We start from the raw sequence: 20,650 nt of genomic DNA, 5'->3' as shown, positions 1-20,650 counted from the left end.
GTGTGTGTGTGTGTGTGTGTGTGTGTGTGTGTGTGTGTGTGTGTGTGTGTGTGTGTGAAAACACTATTAATTATTTTACAAATAACAATAATTAAAGCAACCAGCACATCAAACACCTGGAATAGTTGGGTCCTCATAGAGTGCACGTGAGCTCTCTTTCTGATTAAGCAGGGTTACTATACTTCCACATCACATAAACTTTACATAAAAATTTTGACCCATCCCGTTAGTTTAAACTGGTTTTATAACGTGTATTAAACTTTCAATATACCTCCTACTGTACACAAGTTTTAACAAATAAAAAAAAAAACAGTGAGGTTTACCTTTTAACACCTGTGTAGAATTTTAAAAGACAAATACATGAAAAACCCCATTTTACACACTGTCAATAGCTTATATAACTGGTATAAACATATGTCGATCACTTGTCTTCCAAGTGTCTCAAAATTCTGCTAAATTGTGACATCTGTGAAGTTAAAAGAAATGTGAAATATCTATAACCTAAATACATTCAGCTTGCAGTAAGGATTAATAACTAGATATATTACAACCATCTGGCACATTCCACAGGTGTTACAGTGGAGAAATGCCAGTGTTCTTGTGTTTCTGAACACTCTTACATAATATTCAAAACAGCAGCATCACATCTGTTTTAAATTAAAAGAAATCAATAGCTAAATGATAGTAAAATTATTGGTCTTTTTCTCATAGTTGGAGATGCAAAACACAGTACCCAGAGAACAAATAAGAAAAAATTCCCCTGGTAGATATTAATCTAAACCAAGATTTGAAAACTGCAGCACATAATATTGTTTATGGTTTTTATATATATACAATCTCAATGGTGAACTGTCCTCCACAGCCACTAGGTTAAAATTGATGGAGTAATGGCCTAGGAGCACATGGAAAATCTGAAATGAGGGAACTGTATAGTGGTCAAGATGTTGCATATTGAAAGCTTTCCTTGACATTTGAGGTTAAAATCCTACTTTGGATTGAATCTTACTTTTTTAATTAATTTTGAAATAATCTGTTATAAATAGTCAATGATTGGTGAAAAATAGTTTTTATTTTTTGTATTCTTGCTCCCTTCCAGTATCAAAGTCTGAATGGACTAATGCAGCATGTACAAGTTTTAACCAAGATGAAAAAAAGCATTGCACATTTTTTGAACATGGAAAAATATTAATGCAATTTGTCCAAGAGTATTCCTAAATAGCAAAAACTATCGGTTTCCATGTTCAGAATATCTAAATATATATATATATATATATAAACTACCATTTCTTGAAATGCAAACTCGACATCTTACAAACATCTGTAAAATAATAATATATGATCAATACACTTTATATTCATGTAGTTGCTTGTTCCAGTTACAATAAAAGTCAAATATTCTCCGGTAATTCGCCTTCAACTTACCCTCTTTTACATCTTTACATGGTTTGCCTTTTTATATTAGTTTTTGAATATCTCATCTTTATATGACTGACCCCCCGTATAAGTTAGGTGTTTTTCCACACCTAAAATGATTTGATAATATTCTATTAGCTTTAGTACCAGCAATAGGGTACCACTTTAGTGGCTCTAGTGGCATATCCAACATTATTCCAAGATCCTTTTCTTTAATCGTGTTACTGAATGGGACCCTATCTAGTTCAAACATGTGATCTGAATTATGATTTATGATTATTGTAATTATAGATCATTTGCTATATATTTGTCCAAATTACCAATTGATCCAAGTGATGCTGTAGTAACTCAAAATCCTCCATATAGCTAGAAATGTCCATGAGTTTAATGTTATCAGCAAATTTTACTAATTGTGCCCCCTACCAATGTTATTAATGTAAATAACAAAAAATCAAAGATGCAAGCACTAAGTCAATAATCCCTAAAACAATATACTAGAAAAAATCTCTGTCTAGTTTCACTGGACTCTATTGAAACACTTTTGTTTTTTCTCGTCCAACTCCTTACAGTCCAATAAATTACTCCGTCCTCAACTCCTATGCATGTGATTTTTCTTAGCCAATTTTATTTTATGTGGCTTTGTGAAAAATTAAGTACACCAAGTCTACATCCAGGTATCAAATAACATACTTGAAAAATATTTACAGATTAGTAAAACAAGATTTTCCTTTAGTGAATCTATCCTCACTTTCTGATATATTTCCTTAAATTATTTAACAAAGACTTTTTGCAGGACAACTCTTATTGCACCCTTTAAAAAACAGAAGTAGCATAAGCAACCCATCAACCCTAATACACCAGCCCATTGTTCTAACAAAAATGAAAGGCAGACTTACATATCCAATATTCAACTTTCTTTAAAACTATGGTGAAAACATTGTGATTCTTGTGCTTTATATATTTCTAATCTCTGTCTTTTCACTTATCAACAGAGGACATGTACGTGATTCAGTTCAATTCCCGTACTTCCCACAAAATGCTAAAGGTCAGTAATATTTCTAATGTATTTTATTGTAAGCTAAAAGTGAACATTTAAAAGCTCAGCCATTTCACAGACTTCAAGAAAAATCTTACCATTAGCATACTTTAAGGGCCTAATCTCCATCTTAACATCTTCTTTACCTTTAAACAGACATACTTAAAAACTATGCATTTCCATTAGCTTTAACATCCTATTTGTCAGTTTAAATTTCATAACTTAATTGCATGTATCATTAATTTTCTCATTTACCACTTTAGTAAGTCAATTAGACTTGATCTTTTCCTCTTTTTTAGGAATGTGTCTTAAGTTAAAATATTCAAACTGATATTTTTTAGTTATTAAAACTAAATTTCTTGTACCAGCTGCTTACTGAGTCACTGCCTTAGACAACGCTTAGAAATGGCAAAATGCTTCACATTTACCTAAATTATAGACATACTAATGCCTAATCCAATGGCAATTTCAAAAAGTACATGAATGATTAAAAGTAATAGAAAACTTTATGAATTGCATTAGTTTCAGTGTAAATATGCAAACACAGAACAGGAAATGGAACAAACACAAATATATCATACAAGTTTATTGAACTTAGTAATGCACTTACACTATCATGTAAGTACACTAATTCTATGCCCCAGCATGTAGATGTACTGTATGTAAAAAGCTTTAATTTTCTTTTCTTTCTAAGGATCGTAGAAGGGTGATCTTGATGGGCCCAATGGCCCTGTTAATTTGCATATACATGTATGAAAATAGTTAAAGATTGATGCTACAAAACTGTTTCAGTCTCAGTGTGACATCTTACCACATGCTGTTTTAAAATTGGATTATCTTTAGCCAGCTATAACATTATACAACATACCATTAAATTTATTATAAACAAACATAAAAACAGCAAATACAATTTGAACAGAAACATGGTAAGACAGTATCAGGTATCTTGATAGTCTTAGATGGTTATAAACTTTACTTTGTGGATGTTCATAAAAGAATGTTGTTTTTTTTGTTATGAATATTCAGATTTGAACAACTTAAAAATGTATATCTTTCACAATAAAGATTCTAGAAAAAGAATAAGGACATCAGATTTGAAATATTACTACTATATAATTATCTATTTATTAAGTAATAAAAGTTATTATTTTCCTAAACTGAAAATGTATTTCCAAACATACTTACCTCCACTGACACTAATAGCTATTTCACGATCTTTGCCATCTAATGTTGTGTTCGCTTGCTCCAGTCTTTATATACCCCGCTTGACTGCCCTCGGCAATATCTAGTTTGCAAAACGTTACACCGGTCCTCGCACTCCATCTATGCAATTACTGTCTATAGGCACTGTATGTAGACAATATAATCACTTTTTTTGATACTTACCACATTCAAGTCCCTAACACCAGCTTTTAGTGGGGAGGTAAAGTGTCACCGGAGGTAAGTATGCTTAAAAATACATTGAGGACAGAGATCATACTGAAAGCATCTGCAGAGAACAAATATGAACCACGAGAAGTGGTATTAAAGTGGGGAACACTACACTACATCCAGAACAAGTATGCTCTTTACCCAGAACTACAGAAAATTCAAAAGGGTAGAAAATAATATAAGTATAAAGGTCCAGCCCCAACCAAACAACCAAGGTTCCACAACTCGGGTTGGATTTAAGGGGTCATGGTACCCATATTCCACATTGGTGGCCAGGGCAGTTGGACCACAGATATCTACATCTTTGTGATAGGATCCCTAACAGTAGCCACAGAATGATGCATTAGGAACCACCAGATTTATGAAAGAAAGAAAGCAACACCAAAATGGACAATCCTTCTGATAGACCTGAAGATGTTCAAAAGGCTACATCCTAGGTCTGGATTGATGGGATCATGTGCCATGCTCCACCAAGTCCAGAACTCATCCAGTCTAGATTTATAAACAGTTGTCTTTACTCCCCCACCAAGAGGGCAAGGAAAACTCCCCTTACCCATGGAATTAAGGAGAGGATGTGGAACACTGTCCCATCAAGGACCAAAGATGGGATTGTGTTGCGTTCGGATTTACAAGGAGATAGTGGACCCCCTGCATGAACAACATAAGACCTGACAGTTTTCATAAGAGGGTCTAAGCACCCCCCACTGGATATCCAAGCATCAAATATGGACTGGTTTTATGAGTAGGCTTCCTCATATGTTGGTCCTGCTCCTACCAACATCTGGGAAAAATCTTTCAGGGATCTAGGTAGGAGGGTCCACAACTTCACCCTCTTCTCTAAGAGTGGAGAAAACTCAACACTCCAAAGGTAAATTCTCTGTCTACCACCCCAGCAACTAGAAATTAGGTGTGGTAAGGACTCCTGAGCTTTACTAGTAGAAGTAAGGGGGAACATAAGCATTGGGGAATCCTGAGGAACAGGTCTCCGGAGACAGTGCAACAGGTGAACCACATTCCCTAATTTTTAAGAGCAAACTGATCTTGACTGATTCAGCTCCAAGATCAGCAGAGACTGGCAAAATTCTCTTTAGCTTTACTCATGATAGTCCATGAGTAGTGTTCCATTAGAAATATTGTAGTATGATATCCCATCCATAATTCTGTCCAGATGGTCTTATGGAACACCTAATCTCGACAGAGCCCATTGCAACCAGGAACCGATATAAAGGTTGCTAGTGCAGAATATATATAAAAGCATTCCCAACTGGGCAACACTCACCACTGAGTGGGATAAAAAAAAATCAATAGGGACCTTAGAAGAGAAAGGAACAATAACAGATAACATTACTCACCACCCCGGGGAAGACGAAGCCCCTTTGAAGAGGAAACTGCCAGATTGTGAAGATAATGAGATATGAACATGTCAGAAGAAGTCCACATACTGGCCCCTAAAAATATCTCCCAAGAAGGACAGGAACGATTAAGAGAATCAATGGAATTAGGAGTGAAAGGAGGGGGCCTTGAGACATGAGGGAAGGAACATGCAGAAGTACATGTGGAAGTAGAATAGTGTGTCAAGCAGCCAAAGACAATAAAGAAGACTGCAAATATGTTGTATCAACTCTGGCTTCTAAAGATTCTGGGATTCCAGCAAATAAATAAGGCTGAAGAAAAGGTGCCTCCCGTAAATCTCAAGGACAGAAGAAGGTAAATGAATACTCTCCAAAAATGCATCACAACTCAAGTCCCAGCAACAGACCAACCACAACACCAAGGCAAGTCCTCAAGAGGACAAATGTGTCATAATAGGGACCAGTAAATGGCCCAGTTGGTTACCCTCACATAATTGTGTTGCAAACCTCCCTGCATGTACAACAATATCAGGAGAAGGAGGAAAACTAAGTAATCCCCTTGAGAACGATTGGACAACAAAGCAGGGTAGACTCAAAAGTAATTGGTTGCATCTCCAAAACTTCACAAATACGTGCAGAAGGCTTCTGATGAGATGAGTCCTCAAGAGAGCAAGCTCTACTGAAAGAAGGAGCAGGAAACAAGGAGTCTAAATTTTCCCTGAAATTTCCCGTTTCAGAATGATAATTCAAATCAGCACCTCCCGGAGACATACCCTCAAGCCGCATGAAGGACTCGATCTCACCCTGAATAAGGTTACGGACAGCTTCCACAAAGAGTGGCTCCCCCAATTGCTGACCACTACTAGATAACAAAGGGGGAACAGATGAAGGCTGAGTAGCCTCCGTGCTTGAAACCGTTACATGGGAATTCATACCAAATTTTTTTAAAATATATTTGTAGGAAAAAACAAAATACAAATTCCATGGAATATATTTCTGGATAACAAAACAAAGAATTCCCAGTTATTCAAAAGCAAATATTAAAAAATGTAAATCACAAAACGTTAGTCTGAATGCTTGTACTTTGTCGAGAAAAAGTGATTTTATTGTCTGTATACATTGCTTATATACAATACCTACATAGAGGGTGTGTGAGGGCCGACAAAGTTTTGCAAATTAGATATTGCCAAGGACAGTTGAGTGGGGTATATAAATACTGGAGCAGGCAAAGATGCAGATCTAGTGTCAGCAAAGGTATACATGTTTTGGAATAAATTTTAATTGAATGTTTTTTCTTCAATGCAGATATATTGGTGATAGCTAATTCTATACGTTCCCTATTTTAGAATAGTGGTTGGATTTTTCAATTACATTATTTTATGGTTTTTATATATTCTATCCATATCAAATACACATTAAAAAGGTTAATAATAGATAAGTAAACAATGATTTATAAACACAAGGAAAAGGTTTATTGATGGTGGAACATACTACATTGACAAAACTTTGGACTGTCTTCTATTGTGCCATGAGTGTGGGATCATGGGAATTATGTTTTCAAGAAATAGTAATATTTGAAATTGTACATTACAGACCACCCAAATAGAAATTTTCAGAAGTAATCCTATATCTCACCAAATGAGACTATAATGCACACACTAAGTAATAAACATGACTATGTTGATTTCATTATTGACCAATCAGTGGGCCACTAACATGGAATTCTATTAGACCCAGCACAAGGCTAAAATTATCTTAATGGCAAGCAGCTTAGATGCATTGTTTCAGACTAATTATCATAAATTATGCATAAAAGAAAGTAAACAAGGACAAGAGCATTTAATGTCACTTGCCTTACTGACAAGTAATAAAGACAACAAAATTACTGTACTAATATAAAATAACCCAAGAGAATCTCTGGACTACTACTTAAAAATTTCCACGGTTTCCCTTTAAGAGGTCCTGGGTTCCTTAAACTTTAGAACCTAGGGAAAACATATGATGAAGTAAAATTTGATATCTTACATCTGATCATCCAGAAAGACATTTCTAGTTAAATCTTTACAGCCAGTCATTAGTTATAAATATGAAATTGTTATTGGACCTTTGATCTAAAATTATAAAAAATTTTACACAACTTGCATTTTAATAAAGATAATAAACGTTGTGAGTACATTAATGATGAGTTTTTTTAGACTCTATTTAAAGTATATTATTACTTATTTGGGTGGTTGACACATGAAATGATTTGTTGTTGGTAAGAGTGTAGGCCAGAACTTTACAGGAGTGGAATTGTAGATTTCATGAAAAAATTAAGGATGGGTTTAAATTCTTCTCAAGGGTGGGTGTGCAAGAACACCTCAAAATGACTAAATGGTCCCTTGTTACTCATACGTAAAGATTATAATTCACAAAAAATTATCTAGTTATAGTTTGCATCTTACTTTTATATTAATCTTATGCAAGACACACACGTACACACACACATATATATACTACAATACAAAGTAAACAATCAGGTTTCACGAAACCAAAAATATGTAATACATATTTATGTAATATGAAAATACATTTCTGTTTGTTGTACGTACAACATTTTAAAATACTAACTAATATATTCTTGTGCATAAACATGACAACAAACACTTTTCTGATTATAGCTGATCTGCACGAATGATAAGAAGTTCATTCAGCATCAGCTGACCTTGTTTTGCCTATCCTCAGTTAACTGACCAAGTGGAAAACAAACCTGTTTTCAACCTCTGTATTTACTCTCCTTCAGGCTTCAAGACAAGGTAAAACTGGATGGACTCCAAGTCTGTTATCATTACCAAACAAACCTGTCTGTATAGTGTAACTTTTACATATGGTCTTCAATACATATTAAAACTTATACATGTGGCTTTAACTATATGTTAAAAAGAAGACAAACTTTCCCAATATGTAGCACATGTATGATACTGTTTCTGCTTGATTTAGTAGACTACAAGTATAATGTGGTTATCCAGAAAACTTTCCAAATTTGTAATTTACATAATTACAGTACAAAACAAGAAACTCCAATAATCCAAGCACTTTTGAAAGGTGGACCTTTCTTCTTCAGGGGTAAACTGTTTACTCCTACAAAAAGAAAGATCCACCTTTCAAAAGTGCTTGGGTTATAGGGTTTTTATTATTTTATATTAAGACTTCTTGAACCTACATGTTTTTCCGACATCATAATTACAGTAGATGTATTTAATAATTTGTTATGCCATGTAAAACAAACTTCAGTATCTTATCATCACCACTAAATCCTGATTGCTACTCAAGTTACACTGTAATCACTGATTCACATCCAAGTTGGAGAGCTTAAAGTTTCAAAGGAAGTTATAAATCATGGAATATTTCAAATTCACACTAGTTTAACAAAATGTTAGAATAAGACTTAAAAACCAAGAATTTACAGAACTGTAGTTTGGTAAATAAATATGGATTTATCTCTCAGTTTCACCAAACATTTCACCACAGAAACATGGTTTAAAAAGAGACAGTGTTTGTGATAAGTTATGAAATAAGTTTAATCACCCTACAAGTTCTGAAAGTAAACCCACATGTATGCTATGGATAAATGACCATTTCAGGTACACTACCATAATCTAAAATAATATCTCAAGGAAACAAGAGTTCTGTTGGTCCACCATGGCTGTCTTATTCCATAAACTATACATTAGGAAAATAAGCCTCTGAAAGACATTTAGTGTTACAAATTACTAGAACAAATCTATTTAAAACAACTGATAATCTTAAATTTTACCATAGACATATAATATTAACTGGATTGTTCTAGCAATTTATTCTCTATAGTTCAGCCAACTGGCTCATACTTTCCTTTTTCATTTTAGACTCAACTATTGCCCCCCCCCCCTAAAACAAATATAGCAATAACTTTCCTTCCAGATCATTGTGTAAGACCTGGTTTGGGATTCCCCATCAGCAATACGAGGTAACTTATTCACTATTTTCCTTGTACCCAGTTGGCTACCTTTCTTCTTCCTTCTCTCCACTACTACTAGAACTTATATGACTAATAAACTACTTTTGAACTGGAAGGATTATGTTCTGGTAAATTATGTAATGAATGAAACCCTCATTTTTTTTGCAATCGTTTCACCATAATCATGAAATCCCCCCCCCCCATTATATTGTATAAAAAATAATGCAATCTTGGGTGCATTTTAAACTACTAAGTAATTTTAGCTTTGTTGAGGATGATGAGGTACTACAGATTGATTTGGACTAACTGGTTAAATGGACAAATATAGTTGATTAATCTTTTCTAGCCTAGTTTAACACAGTGCCTTCTCTTAAATACCTTCAAATGTTAGATAACTACACACATAACATTAGACCTAGAAAAACTGTAAAATCTTACATACGTTTTCCACAATAAATATAATCACAAATGTAAATGAGAATACAAATCATTTAGAAAAACAGTGAAAACATTACTTGAAATTAGGTACACTATTAACTTCTTATTCTGGTTTGTCCTTTGAAGGACTTTAATTGTATTATCACTATATTTGTGGTAACTAATATTTGAAAGACTGAGAAATTTAGTGTTGTGAATAATCAGAACAAATATATTTAAAAAACTTGTATTAGATTTTAATAAAAAATACACAGAGACATGTACTATCATGCATCGAAAAAAAAATCTGTATGAAAGTCATATCAAATTTAAGAAAAAAAATTAAGTTTAAGTTTTAAAAAACCAATTCAAAAGTGGCTTATTCATCATGTATTGTGTATAATAATGGCTGTATTGTGTATGTATCCATCCAAGAAGTATGTTCAGGAAGTTCAAACTGATTTTTATACACATTAACACATGAAAATTATTACATTTAAACATATATATATATATATGTATGTGTGATAATATACGGACACGTCAGCTAGTTTTAGTATAAATCATCGAATTCAAATGTACTTATAAAGTTAAACAGCCAACAGTCTTACCACCAACGGTGATTCAGCTTCTTCTGGTTTACTGTGATTATTGTTACTCTCTTGGTGGTTGCTTTCGATAGTGTTGTTAACGCCGTTCACCTCAGGTTCAGCTTTACTTTCAACGCTATTTTCTGAAGGACGTTTAATAGGCGTTTTGTTATATACCACATTCGACTGTGTGCTTCTGGCAACTAATTTGTTTTCTTTGTACCACTTATCTCCTTCTTCATCCAACACTAAAAGTCTTGTTTCGTGAGGTATTGCTTTAATCCTTTCGACAACTTGCTTATGGTTTTCATTTGCAATATTTACCCCATTTACTTCAATGATGCGATCACCTTCTCTCAGCCCTGCAAAATCAGCAGGGCCTTCGAGGTCGACCTTGCCAATATATTGCCCTGCTCTAGATTTCTCGGCATGCAGGTTGAAACCATACCCATCAAAATCTGGCCATTTCACCAGATGGCACAAGCGTGGAGCTGGGGCGTCAAGTGGTAACTCGAGAGATGACATTCTAATTTAATAAAATAACTGTGTACAAAACTTATAATATTGTTCTTGCTTATAATTTATATATATTTAAAAAGACAAAAGTACAATGATAACTTCAACAAATCGGTTTATCACCTACCCACATTACCTCAAGACAACCAGCAACTAACGTAAAATAATCTCACACGAAAAGGCTTTTCTATCTACTTCTAATCACACGACTACGTCCTACTACAGTGGTGACATCTGTACGAGAAAGAAAACGTAACATGTGATGTTTGGTCTTTATATATATATATATATATATATATATGGTTTTATTTGTCTCTCTTAGTTGGAATGTTGGTCACAAAATTCATTTTATTGAGATAAAACTAGGATTCCAAACAGTAACTTAATATCTGACAAATCCGAAAAGATTTCGACAGGAAAAAAACATAAAAATTATAAAAAACAAAACTCAACCACCTGCCGAGAGCCCCATCGCAAATCTATTTGTTTTTAAATATACGTTTTAGAGTAATTATTTACTTTGATCTCCAGAACAGCACGTGATCATCCAGTCGGAAACATATGTACATGAATGATACAGACTTTAATCAGAAGCATAATTGTAGTTAGGACGATCAGAAATCTTTGGAACTGTTTAAAAGGGTACCGTTAATAACACAGTGATTGCGAAAAAGTATATAAAAATCAATAAGGGCTTTTAGACCTTAAAATATGAGCAATACAAGTAAGAAAACCAAGACCTAAAAATAATTCTTATTACAGTAACTGATGCAACGCTTTCTTTTCTTGGTCGGGTTCTTTCAGATTATATGGTAAAACGAAGAAAGCAAAGTCTAGATCACGTACGTAACAATAACGAAAGCGTTTTATTTCTTCAACTACAAGTTCTAGCATTTAAATCTTTCACGATTTAACGTAAGTAAAATTAATTTATTTAATTTAAAACAGTGATTAAAACACCGGAAAATATAAATAAAACAAAAGTTTAAACCTATAACATATTGAAAAAAATTCAGCTAGACTATATTTACATAAGCTGCTTACTTCAGGTTTATATATTTTAAAGTAAAAAATAGTAAAGTTACTTTCCAAATGTGCATTTTGAAACATAAATAATACACAAACTATTAGAAACAGAATGTACAAAAACAACTATAATTTTATTGTCTTTGTAACTAAAATATGACTAAGTTATAAACAATTGTTGAATATTATGAGTGGCAACCTTCTTACCGTCAAATTACAAAATGAAGACGTTTTGTTTTAATAAGATGTATATTTGCTGCCAATTTCAAATGTTTGTTGTTTCTTGTTAAAGACAAATCAACACATAGAGCTACCAGTGCTCTGCTTACTGCAGGTATCAAAACCAGTTTTTAGTATTATAAGCCCTCAAACATATTGCCGAGTCACCAGGACTTTTTATTGATTATAAACAAAAACCATAAATAAATTATGTGGTTTTGAAAGAAGCCTTAAAAATTAAGAACAGTTTGTATGTTAGTAATTAAGCACAAAGCTACACAGTGGGTTATCTGTGCTCTGCCCACCACGGGTATCGAAACCCGGATTCTAGCGTTGTAAGTCCGCAGAAATACCGCTGTGCCACTGGGGGCATTAAGGACAGATGGGCAAGGCTTCTGTCGTGGTTGAGTAAATGGATACGTTAGAAAGTTCAGTCTGAAGTTTTGAACTTTAAAATTTCTATAGATTGTATCTAAAATACGATAGATAATGTACAAGTTGGAATTTTGGACTTATACTAACTAGACAAGGGAACTTGACAGTGTTCGTAAATCACGTGACAACAAAAGTGAAGATTGGGAATTTTGAAATAAAAAGTAAGAATTAGATAATACAAATAAAAGTATCCGTCCCCAGTGACTGGAAAAGTTTAAGATAATCTATCAATTCAAATTATTTCCTGAACTTTAAAAAGTTAATTGTGTTGCAGTCTTGGTTTTACTCAAAACAAAAGCTCTGAGTTACTTATATCACCCACCATGAAAGGTAACTGTTGAGCACTTCAATCATGCTAATAGTCGCTCAACAATAACATGCAATAAATGTACATTTTCATTCTTCAAGTTACATCACATTTTAAGATATGAATGATAGTGTGATTAATTCCTAACAATTTAGTGTTGAATATCCTGCTTGCGAAATAAGATTTGGCATTAACATTATTTATGCCTGTTCTCCCGTCATTGTAAAAATGAATGTTGAGCTTTGTCTGCGTGCACAGCTTTTCAAGCGAGAGACAGACGAACGCTCGGAAAAACACAATGCTTCGCAATATATATAAAATTAACATTTGAATTATAAACAACATGTTGATATTCATTAATAATAAAACTGGTTTGTTAAATTTCAAGCAGGTTTGAATACCCATCACCGAACATGCTCGCCCCCTTCAGCCATATGGGGGTTATAATATCACGATCAATCCCACTATTCATTGGTAAAAGAGTAGCTCAAGAGTTAGTGGTGAATGGTGTTGACTAGCTGCCTTCCCTCTAGTTTATCACTGCTAAGTTAGGGGCGGTTAGTGAAGATAGCCTAAACCATACAATTAAATTTCAAAAGTAAACTATGTTAAAATGACGTGGCATGAACAGAAGAGCCAAGCTGTCTGGATAGAGTTAAACTTTTTATGCACCAAATTGCTTGTAGATCAATGATTTTGTTGATCACATGGTCTCTAATAACATATGAGTCACACAAAAATGTAAACAAAATATCTGTCAATATTGCGATGAAGCCAACTACTAGGGGCCCCTTTCTATTTTCCGTATAACATTGTAATTTCACTCAATGTGTCTGTTTGTCCCTTTACAATAAAAGGTGCAATAGGAAAAATATGAAAGTACTCAACATAATGCAATACATAGAACTAACCAGTAGTTAGGAATATGAAAACAAATTGGTAATTGGAGGTTGGGATGAGTGTTGGTGTTATATTGTTTTGTTCAGTTTTGGAACTGTGGGCACATCGTAAGAGTGACAGTTATATCCTATCTGACAATAATAGTTCATAAGTCGTCAGTGAGTGGTGTTGACTAGCAGCCTTTCCTCTATCATTTCAAAATTATGGATGGGTAGTGTAATTAGTCCTAGCTCTCATGCAGCTTTGGTCAATTAAAATTCCAGAAACAGATATTGGAATCAGTAGAAGATTATTTTGTATAAAAATAATAGAATTAGGGCTGATATAACGACTTCAATAGTTGGGTGAATTCTTTCAAATTATTCAATAAAAAGAAGAATGCAAGGACCAGTCAATTAATGATAACAAAATAATTTTATTTCTTCGACTGACTATAACATTTACGCTTTACATCGCCACAGTTTAACATAACAAATGATGGGCCTAATTTTAAAAATAACGTGCGTGGCTATCTGCTGTGTCCGCCGAGGGGAATCGAACCCCCCACTGATTTTAGCATTGTAAATCCGAAGTTAAATACCTATCAGAAATATATTTTCAGTGTAGAAAATAATAACTTTTCAAAGTTCCTTAGTTCAAAGCAGAGTGCAGAGAGGTGCTCAAGTGAGTTACTAGATTTTACTTTCTTTAAGCAACAAACATGGCTTTGTGAGGATTAAAGCCTGCTTATCTGGTTCTCTTACAATAATCACAACGTTATCTTATATTCTTTAACAACAACCAATTATTCTCTTTTCTGTATTAATGGAGCTGCCAGGTACATATATTATTCCAGATAAAACTTTATTTAATGTAAGTCTGTCCCTATTTAAAGAACTGCCAGCCTAAATGTATTATTCTTATTAAAATCTGCTTGATTGTTAGTCTGTCTTTTAAAAACTTGCATGACTGGAAGTCTGTCCTTATTTATAGAGCAAATGCTGAATGTTGACATGAACATGAACCTAGTGGCAGCAGTGTTTTTTTACATCACAAAAATAATGGGTTCGGCCGAACTCCCCTCTGCGTACGTGCGTGCAATATAAAGCCATAGTTCTGGTGTTTTATTTGGTCATTGAAATCACTAGTTCTGTGATATTCAATTTGAAAGAAGTAGAGCTAACGATATATTTACCACTCCAGTAAAGGAGATTGGGTAATGTCTGTTCAAGTACTTACACTATGTATATACTTTTGCTTTATATCACAATAAGAATTCTTTTACATTTTCCAACAAATGTCCACTCCAGTTATTTCTCACAGCTTGAGACTCAATCTGTTTTAGAATTCAGATTGATTCATTAATTTTCTCCACAGTTCTCCCATTATTAAGCGGACCTATCTGATACTTTCGTGGTGATCAGTTTATTTGAGAATATCACATTAATAAGGAAATTTAAACCCTAAATATTTACTATTGTGATGACATAGAGAGCGCACAGAACCTTACATCAAAGTTTGCTTTATTCACGATATAACTAACAGTTTAAAGTTTAAATACTGTTACAATGTCCGAGTGTTTGCCAGGCGCCCTCTTTTTTAGTATATAAGCCTGGCGAGAAAAACCAGCGCGAGGGCATAGATTGAATAGATATGCAGATAGATTGAAGAGATAGATAATTGAGTCAAGCGTAAGTAAAATGTGTGAATCACTGTGATTTATAGCGTGTGTTATAAAGGTTGTTAAGTTTAAAGTAACTGTTGAAATTCTTTGTATTACAAAGTTGTATCGAGAAAGAATAAACTAGTTTTAATTAAGAAAGTACTTGTATCGCTGAAGTTCCTCGGAAAGAATTGATACCGGAAATTAACAAACAAGCAGATACGTAACAGTACTGTTGCGTCATCGAGATCATGTGATTCTCACGCTCTCTACTTTCTAGAATTATCCTGTACTTTGGCGAATGTTCTAGTTCTTACTAGATATAGGGTAGGCGGGTATATATAAGAGGGGACAACGTGACGAGGTAATGTAATGTGTGCGTAGATAGTGAGTAATTGAACTGCAGTCACAGGGTATTGTTGAAGTTAACGTTCGTTCGTTATAGTGTTTGTTTTAGCGCGAATATTGAAATAAGTGTATCGGTAAAGTTGTATTCGGAAAGAATAAACCAGTTTTATTAAGTAAAGAACTTGTGTCGCAACTTCGTTCCGACGAAACCTAAACGGAAAATCAATTAACAAACGGAGACGTAACAATGTTATTAAAAGTAATTCAGCGGCGCTATGTACTTAATTTAAAACTCTCTCTTTAAATTAAAGTTTATTCTTCTCATTATCTTAAAATGGTTGTGTATTTAAAACATGTGATTTTATACTTTAAGTTTTTGGCGGTTTCAGATAATAATTCTCCCTAATTCTAGCCTCTAAAATTCTTATCGTATATCCAAGATACCTAACATTACGTCTAAGGCACTTACCAAACTAAACAATTTTAGAGGTCCTGTAACTTCGAAATCTTAACTTTAAGTCAATTTAAATCTTTAATTCTACATCCTGGTTGAAAAAGTACAATGTAATTGAACTTGTTGATAAACCCTGTGACGTAGTCCTTTTAATTATTACGTAGCTCTAAATTATTGTATACCAACAAGGCATGGGGTCACCAAGATAAGACTTCCAGTCACGCTTCACATTCAACTGTCTCATACTTCAAGTAGATGGAACGATAAACAGGTATTCATGCTATTCCATACGAAAATATACCAATCAAATCGTCAGACGCTGCGCCTATGAAAAAGGCGCTGGGAAACTGTTATCTTCGTATATTAGATGGATTATGGAAAGCCACAAAGGATGGATGGTGTGTTTTAGATAAGACATTCTTTCGACAGAGCCTTTTACGATGTAAATTATGTTGCATGGCTGTTGTCACTATGCCGATCGTCAGATATAGCATGAGCAGACGTGGCAACATGGACCGTGACGATATAGTGAAGCTCCAAAATAGTTATAATAGAGCGTACCCAACCCTCTGTTACGTATATCTGTGACGTATATCTTTTACGATGTTGCATTTGCTAATACACTCAATTTAATACTCTTTAATCGCGCAAGAGTGAGTGACAGTGAATGATTAATTTTTCAGATAGACATAATAGTCATGTGTTGTTTGTCCATCTTGTAATCCCATAAATTATAATGAAACACTAAAACTTTTTTATGTTTTATGGTATTAAAATTCTGATAATATCAAATGTAGAAAATGTTATACTCAAACAGCTTAATATATATATTGCAAATTATTGACTAGAATGTTTTTTTTTAAAACTCATATCACGAATCAAGTAATATGAAAGTAATCATACATACAATTAAAAAAAATACAACGATAAACTAATTACACAATAAATAATTTATTAAAACAGGAACCATCCCTGTTTTAATTAATTATTTATTGTGTAATTATTTTAGCGTTGTATTCCCTTTAACTGTATATATGCATATACATATATTGCACAAGTGCAATTTTAAATTATTTATGAAAGTAATTCTTTTACAGCTCAGACTTATACAGCTACCCATTTTACTGTATGTTTAGATCAATAAACAAAACTAGAGCATTAGAAACAGTTAATTTCAATTAATGAAAATGTTTGTTTTAATCGCGAATTTTATTTAATGTTTTCAGCAAAAAAAAAAAATACTTGCCTAGGGTAATTATTTCCAGGAGTAGGGCAGTGGAGTTGATTCAGGCGACGAACACATGGGTATCCTCGAATGATTTCTCCTTGAATTTCTAGGCCTAATGTTAGTGACACAAGGGCCAGGAGAAACTGAAAAATGCTACATATCTATATCTAATTTTAAGTTCAAATGCTAAAGCAGAAATTTAGAAAACAAACACAATTTCACTCTTTCAACTTCTAGACCACAGTAATGAATATTTCAGAATGTATTAATCCGATAAACATCTAGAAATATTTCTAGTTTTAGACACTTCTCGAAAGAACATATTATTTCGATAAATTTAGGTGATTTAATTGTGGAATTTGACCCTTATCCTTAAAACTCACCAACTGCCTCAAATGCAGACTGTGATTTTACGGAAATAGAAAGTGAACAATAAACCCTCAAATTCGCAACACAGCGCGCTAATCATAGCTCACGCTCAGTCCTATGTATTTGTACCATGCGAAGGTTTGAAAGTGAAATTTTTGAAGATACTTTATGTCATACAAAGGGGAAACAAATATCATCCTTTTTTAACCGCCACTGTAATGAAGAATGTTCAACCATTGCTATAAACATCATATAGTAATTTCTCACCCAGTTCTTTGAAATATTCAGAAACGACTTGCCCGCTTTTCGTTATCGTCCATCTTCATTCAGTTTTTCTGGATTCCCGGGCGAATTGGAATTCGTGGGAACGAACTTGCTGACACTGTAGCTAAGTCCTTCTGCTCTGGCGTTGTTACAACTGTGCCTATCCCTATTGAACTTTAAGCCCGTCATCAAGGCAAGGCTACACTCCAGTTGGTAGTCGATCTAGAGTGAGCAACTTCACAACCAACTTTTTCATATCAAATTTGTTAATGTTTGGCCGTCTAGTCTACGAAGGAAGGTAGTTGTTTTGTCTAGGTTCCGAATTGGCCATAATTTCGTAACTCATCGATTTCTTTTACAGGGGACTGACCTATCAATGTGTGGTCTTTGTAACACTCACGTCACATCTGCCCACATCATGTCGTCACTATGGTTGTCATTTTAAACATGGATTAAACATTTGAAGTTGGATAGTGTTATTGTCGACGGTGACACCGTCCAGATTGGTCGTGTTTTTAACTTTTTATGGATAATTGTCCTTTTTAATTATATTTACTTTTTAATCTTGTTTGTACAAATAACAACGTAGACTTTTTCGTTTATTTTTAATTTATACTCTTTACGTATTTTAATTGCTTTTTGGCGGGTTCCCGATGGGTCAGCGTTAAGTTTACAGATTTACAACGTAAAAATTCAGCGTTCGATTCCCTGCCCAACGTGGCTTTTCGCCACAATTTGTGTCTGTTTCCACAAAAATACGCTCAGCACTTTGGGATTGGAGGTATGCTATCAAATGATGGTCAGATCCAATCTATTCAGCCAAACTAGAGTAGCCCAAGATTTGGTGGTGGGTGCTGTTGACTAAGTTAGTAACATCTGCACACAGGTAGACCTTGCGTAGCTTTTGGTAAAGATTTTGAACAAATAAAAAATAAATTGGTAGATTGACTTTGAGTAACCACATGACATCAATTCACAAGTCATCACGTAAAGTTAGAAGAAATAATAAAGAGACAGCGCCATGATATAAGAGACTGTTTGGTTTTAAATATCAGTGATTAATTTATATTTGTGAATGAATATTTAATTATTTTTAAGTTTTGTTATAATAAGAGTTAAAAGCAGACGATTGTAGAAGGCTTTGTAAATAACTAATTGGTGTCGAGAATATAAAAAGTGGCCAGACGACTATGTCATAAAGATATAAATAGCGTGAGACGAGCGAGAAGCAGCAGACAGACATTATTAGACAGATAAAAATAAAGAGAGTATAGCTGATTTGAAGTAACGTAAAAGTGATAGGCCTATATATTAGAGTGAAACTAACTGTGGAAAAAGAAATAAGAAAACATAAGTTTATTCCGTCAAAGCGAAATTCTAAAGTAATTGAATCAGCCTTAGTGCACTTTGACAAAAGGAACAGGATCTTCAGAAGAAAGAAGACCACAATCGTAAGTGAATCACACCAGACTAATATTGTGATAGTATTAAAGAAAATAGTACGGCTTGTCAACTGAAATTCTAAAGTAATTGAACAGGCCTAAATGGAATTTTGACAAGAAGAGGAGAACTATACATATACTGACATAACGTTTACGATATGCTTATATTCTCTATAGAGTGAACACTTTATTGTACATACGTTGAACTTCTTCCGAATATATATGTTATTTGAAAATAAGTAAAGTGTATACTGTTTATTCATCGTTGCATTTATCGCTAACAAGTCACAGACACCTACTGTAGAAGAATCCTAAGCCCAACAACAAAATAGTATATATTTATACTATTAAAAAATATAAGTAAAAACTATTTATTTCGACAACTGGCAACAAAAAACAGAACACATATACATATATAATATTATTTTTAAAAAATCTGACAGACATTAAATGTCATATTAAATAAAGCAACTAAATAAGAAATACGTAGAGCATGAATAAAGCAACAACTTGGTTAGATTTAGAAACAATAAGAAAATACAAACAATGAGAGAATGAAAGTATGCATTTAATAATATTGTTGCAACGTCTCCTATTATAAGGCGGGTTCTTTTGAATTATGAATAATATGGTAAAAATAATTCGAAGTCCAGTCCACGTAACTATAACGAATTAATACATTTCTTCCATATCGTTTGTTACAGACTACGTTCTCTTTGACACCTGGCCAGGTGGTTAGGGCGCTCGACTCGCAATCTGAGAGTCGCGGGTTTGAATCCCCATCCTATTACGGACGGCTAGCGCAGATAGTCCTTGTGTAGCTTTGCGCGAAATTCAAAACAAACCTAACAATCTCTTTGACACAACTTGTAGGCCTAAGTTCATAAACAACGTTAAAACAAAAATTTCTCGTGTATGGTACCAACGCATAACTTACTTCGTTTTGATCGATTTAAACGCCGTGATCCGGAAACCAATAGGCCTAAAATTGCTATAAAATTAAGTTAATTTTTTCTTCCACATTCCTCTTAATCTGTTTGTTGCAGCTCGAAATTAGAAAAGTGTAAAAATGTATTTCAGATCCAACTTTTGTCTTCCACAAAGTTAACCTGGTTTTTATAACAATTTTTAGGCCTATTGTTTTTTAATGGTTCGTTGGATTTCGTCGTTTAAACCGTAATGTTTATCAATAAACAAACACATAACTCACCGAGTAAATGAATAGCAGAATAGATGCTGTTACGACAGCGGAGGTCACGTGACGCTAGTAACACGTCATATTCTC

General features: G+C 33.8%; 1 protein-coding gene across 1 annotated transcript in view; it reads right to left on the bottom strand.

The window, feature by feature from the left end:
• The window catches only part of LOC106472996 (Na(+)/H(+) exchange regulatory cofactor NHE-RF2-like), a 22,482-nt gene extending 11,582 nt beyond the window's left edge, over window positions 1-10,900 (bottom strand). The window contains exon 1 of the mRNA XM_013933669.2: window positions 10,237-10,900. Within this exon, the coding sequence (XP_013789123.1) occupies window positions 10,237-10,740 (504 nt within the window). The 5' untranslated portion in view covers window positions 10,741-10,900. The remainder of the gene's footprint in view (window positions 1-10,236) is intronic.
• Window positions 10,901-20,650: the final 9,750 nt, after the last annotated feature.

The sequence above is a fragment of the Limulus polyphemus genome, unplaced genomic scaffold (genome assembly GCF_000517525.1).
Source record: "Limulus polyphemus unplaced genomic scaffold, Limulus_polyphemus-2.1.2 Scaffold5795, whole genome shotgun sequence".
Lineage (NCBI taxonomy): Eukaryota > Metazoa > Arthropoda > Merostomata > Xiphosura > Limulidae > Limulus > Limulus polyphemus.
The sequence above is the reverse complement of the archived record's forward strand: the minus strand, read 5'-3'. Positions and strand labels throughout refer to the sequence as shown.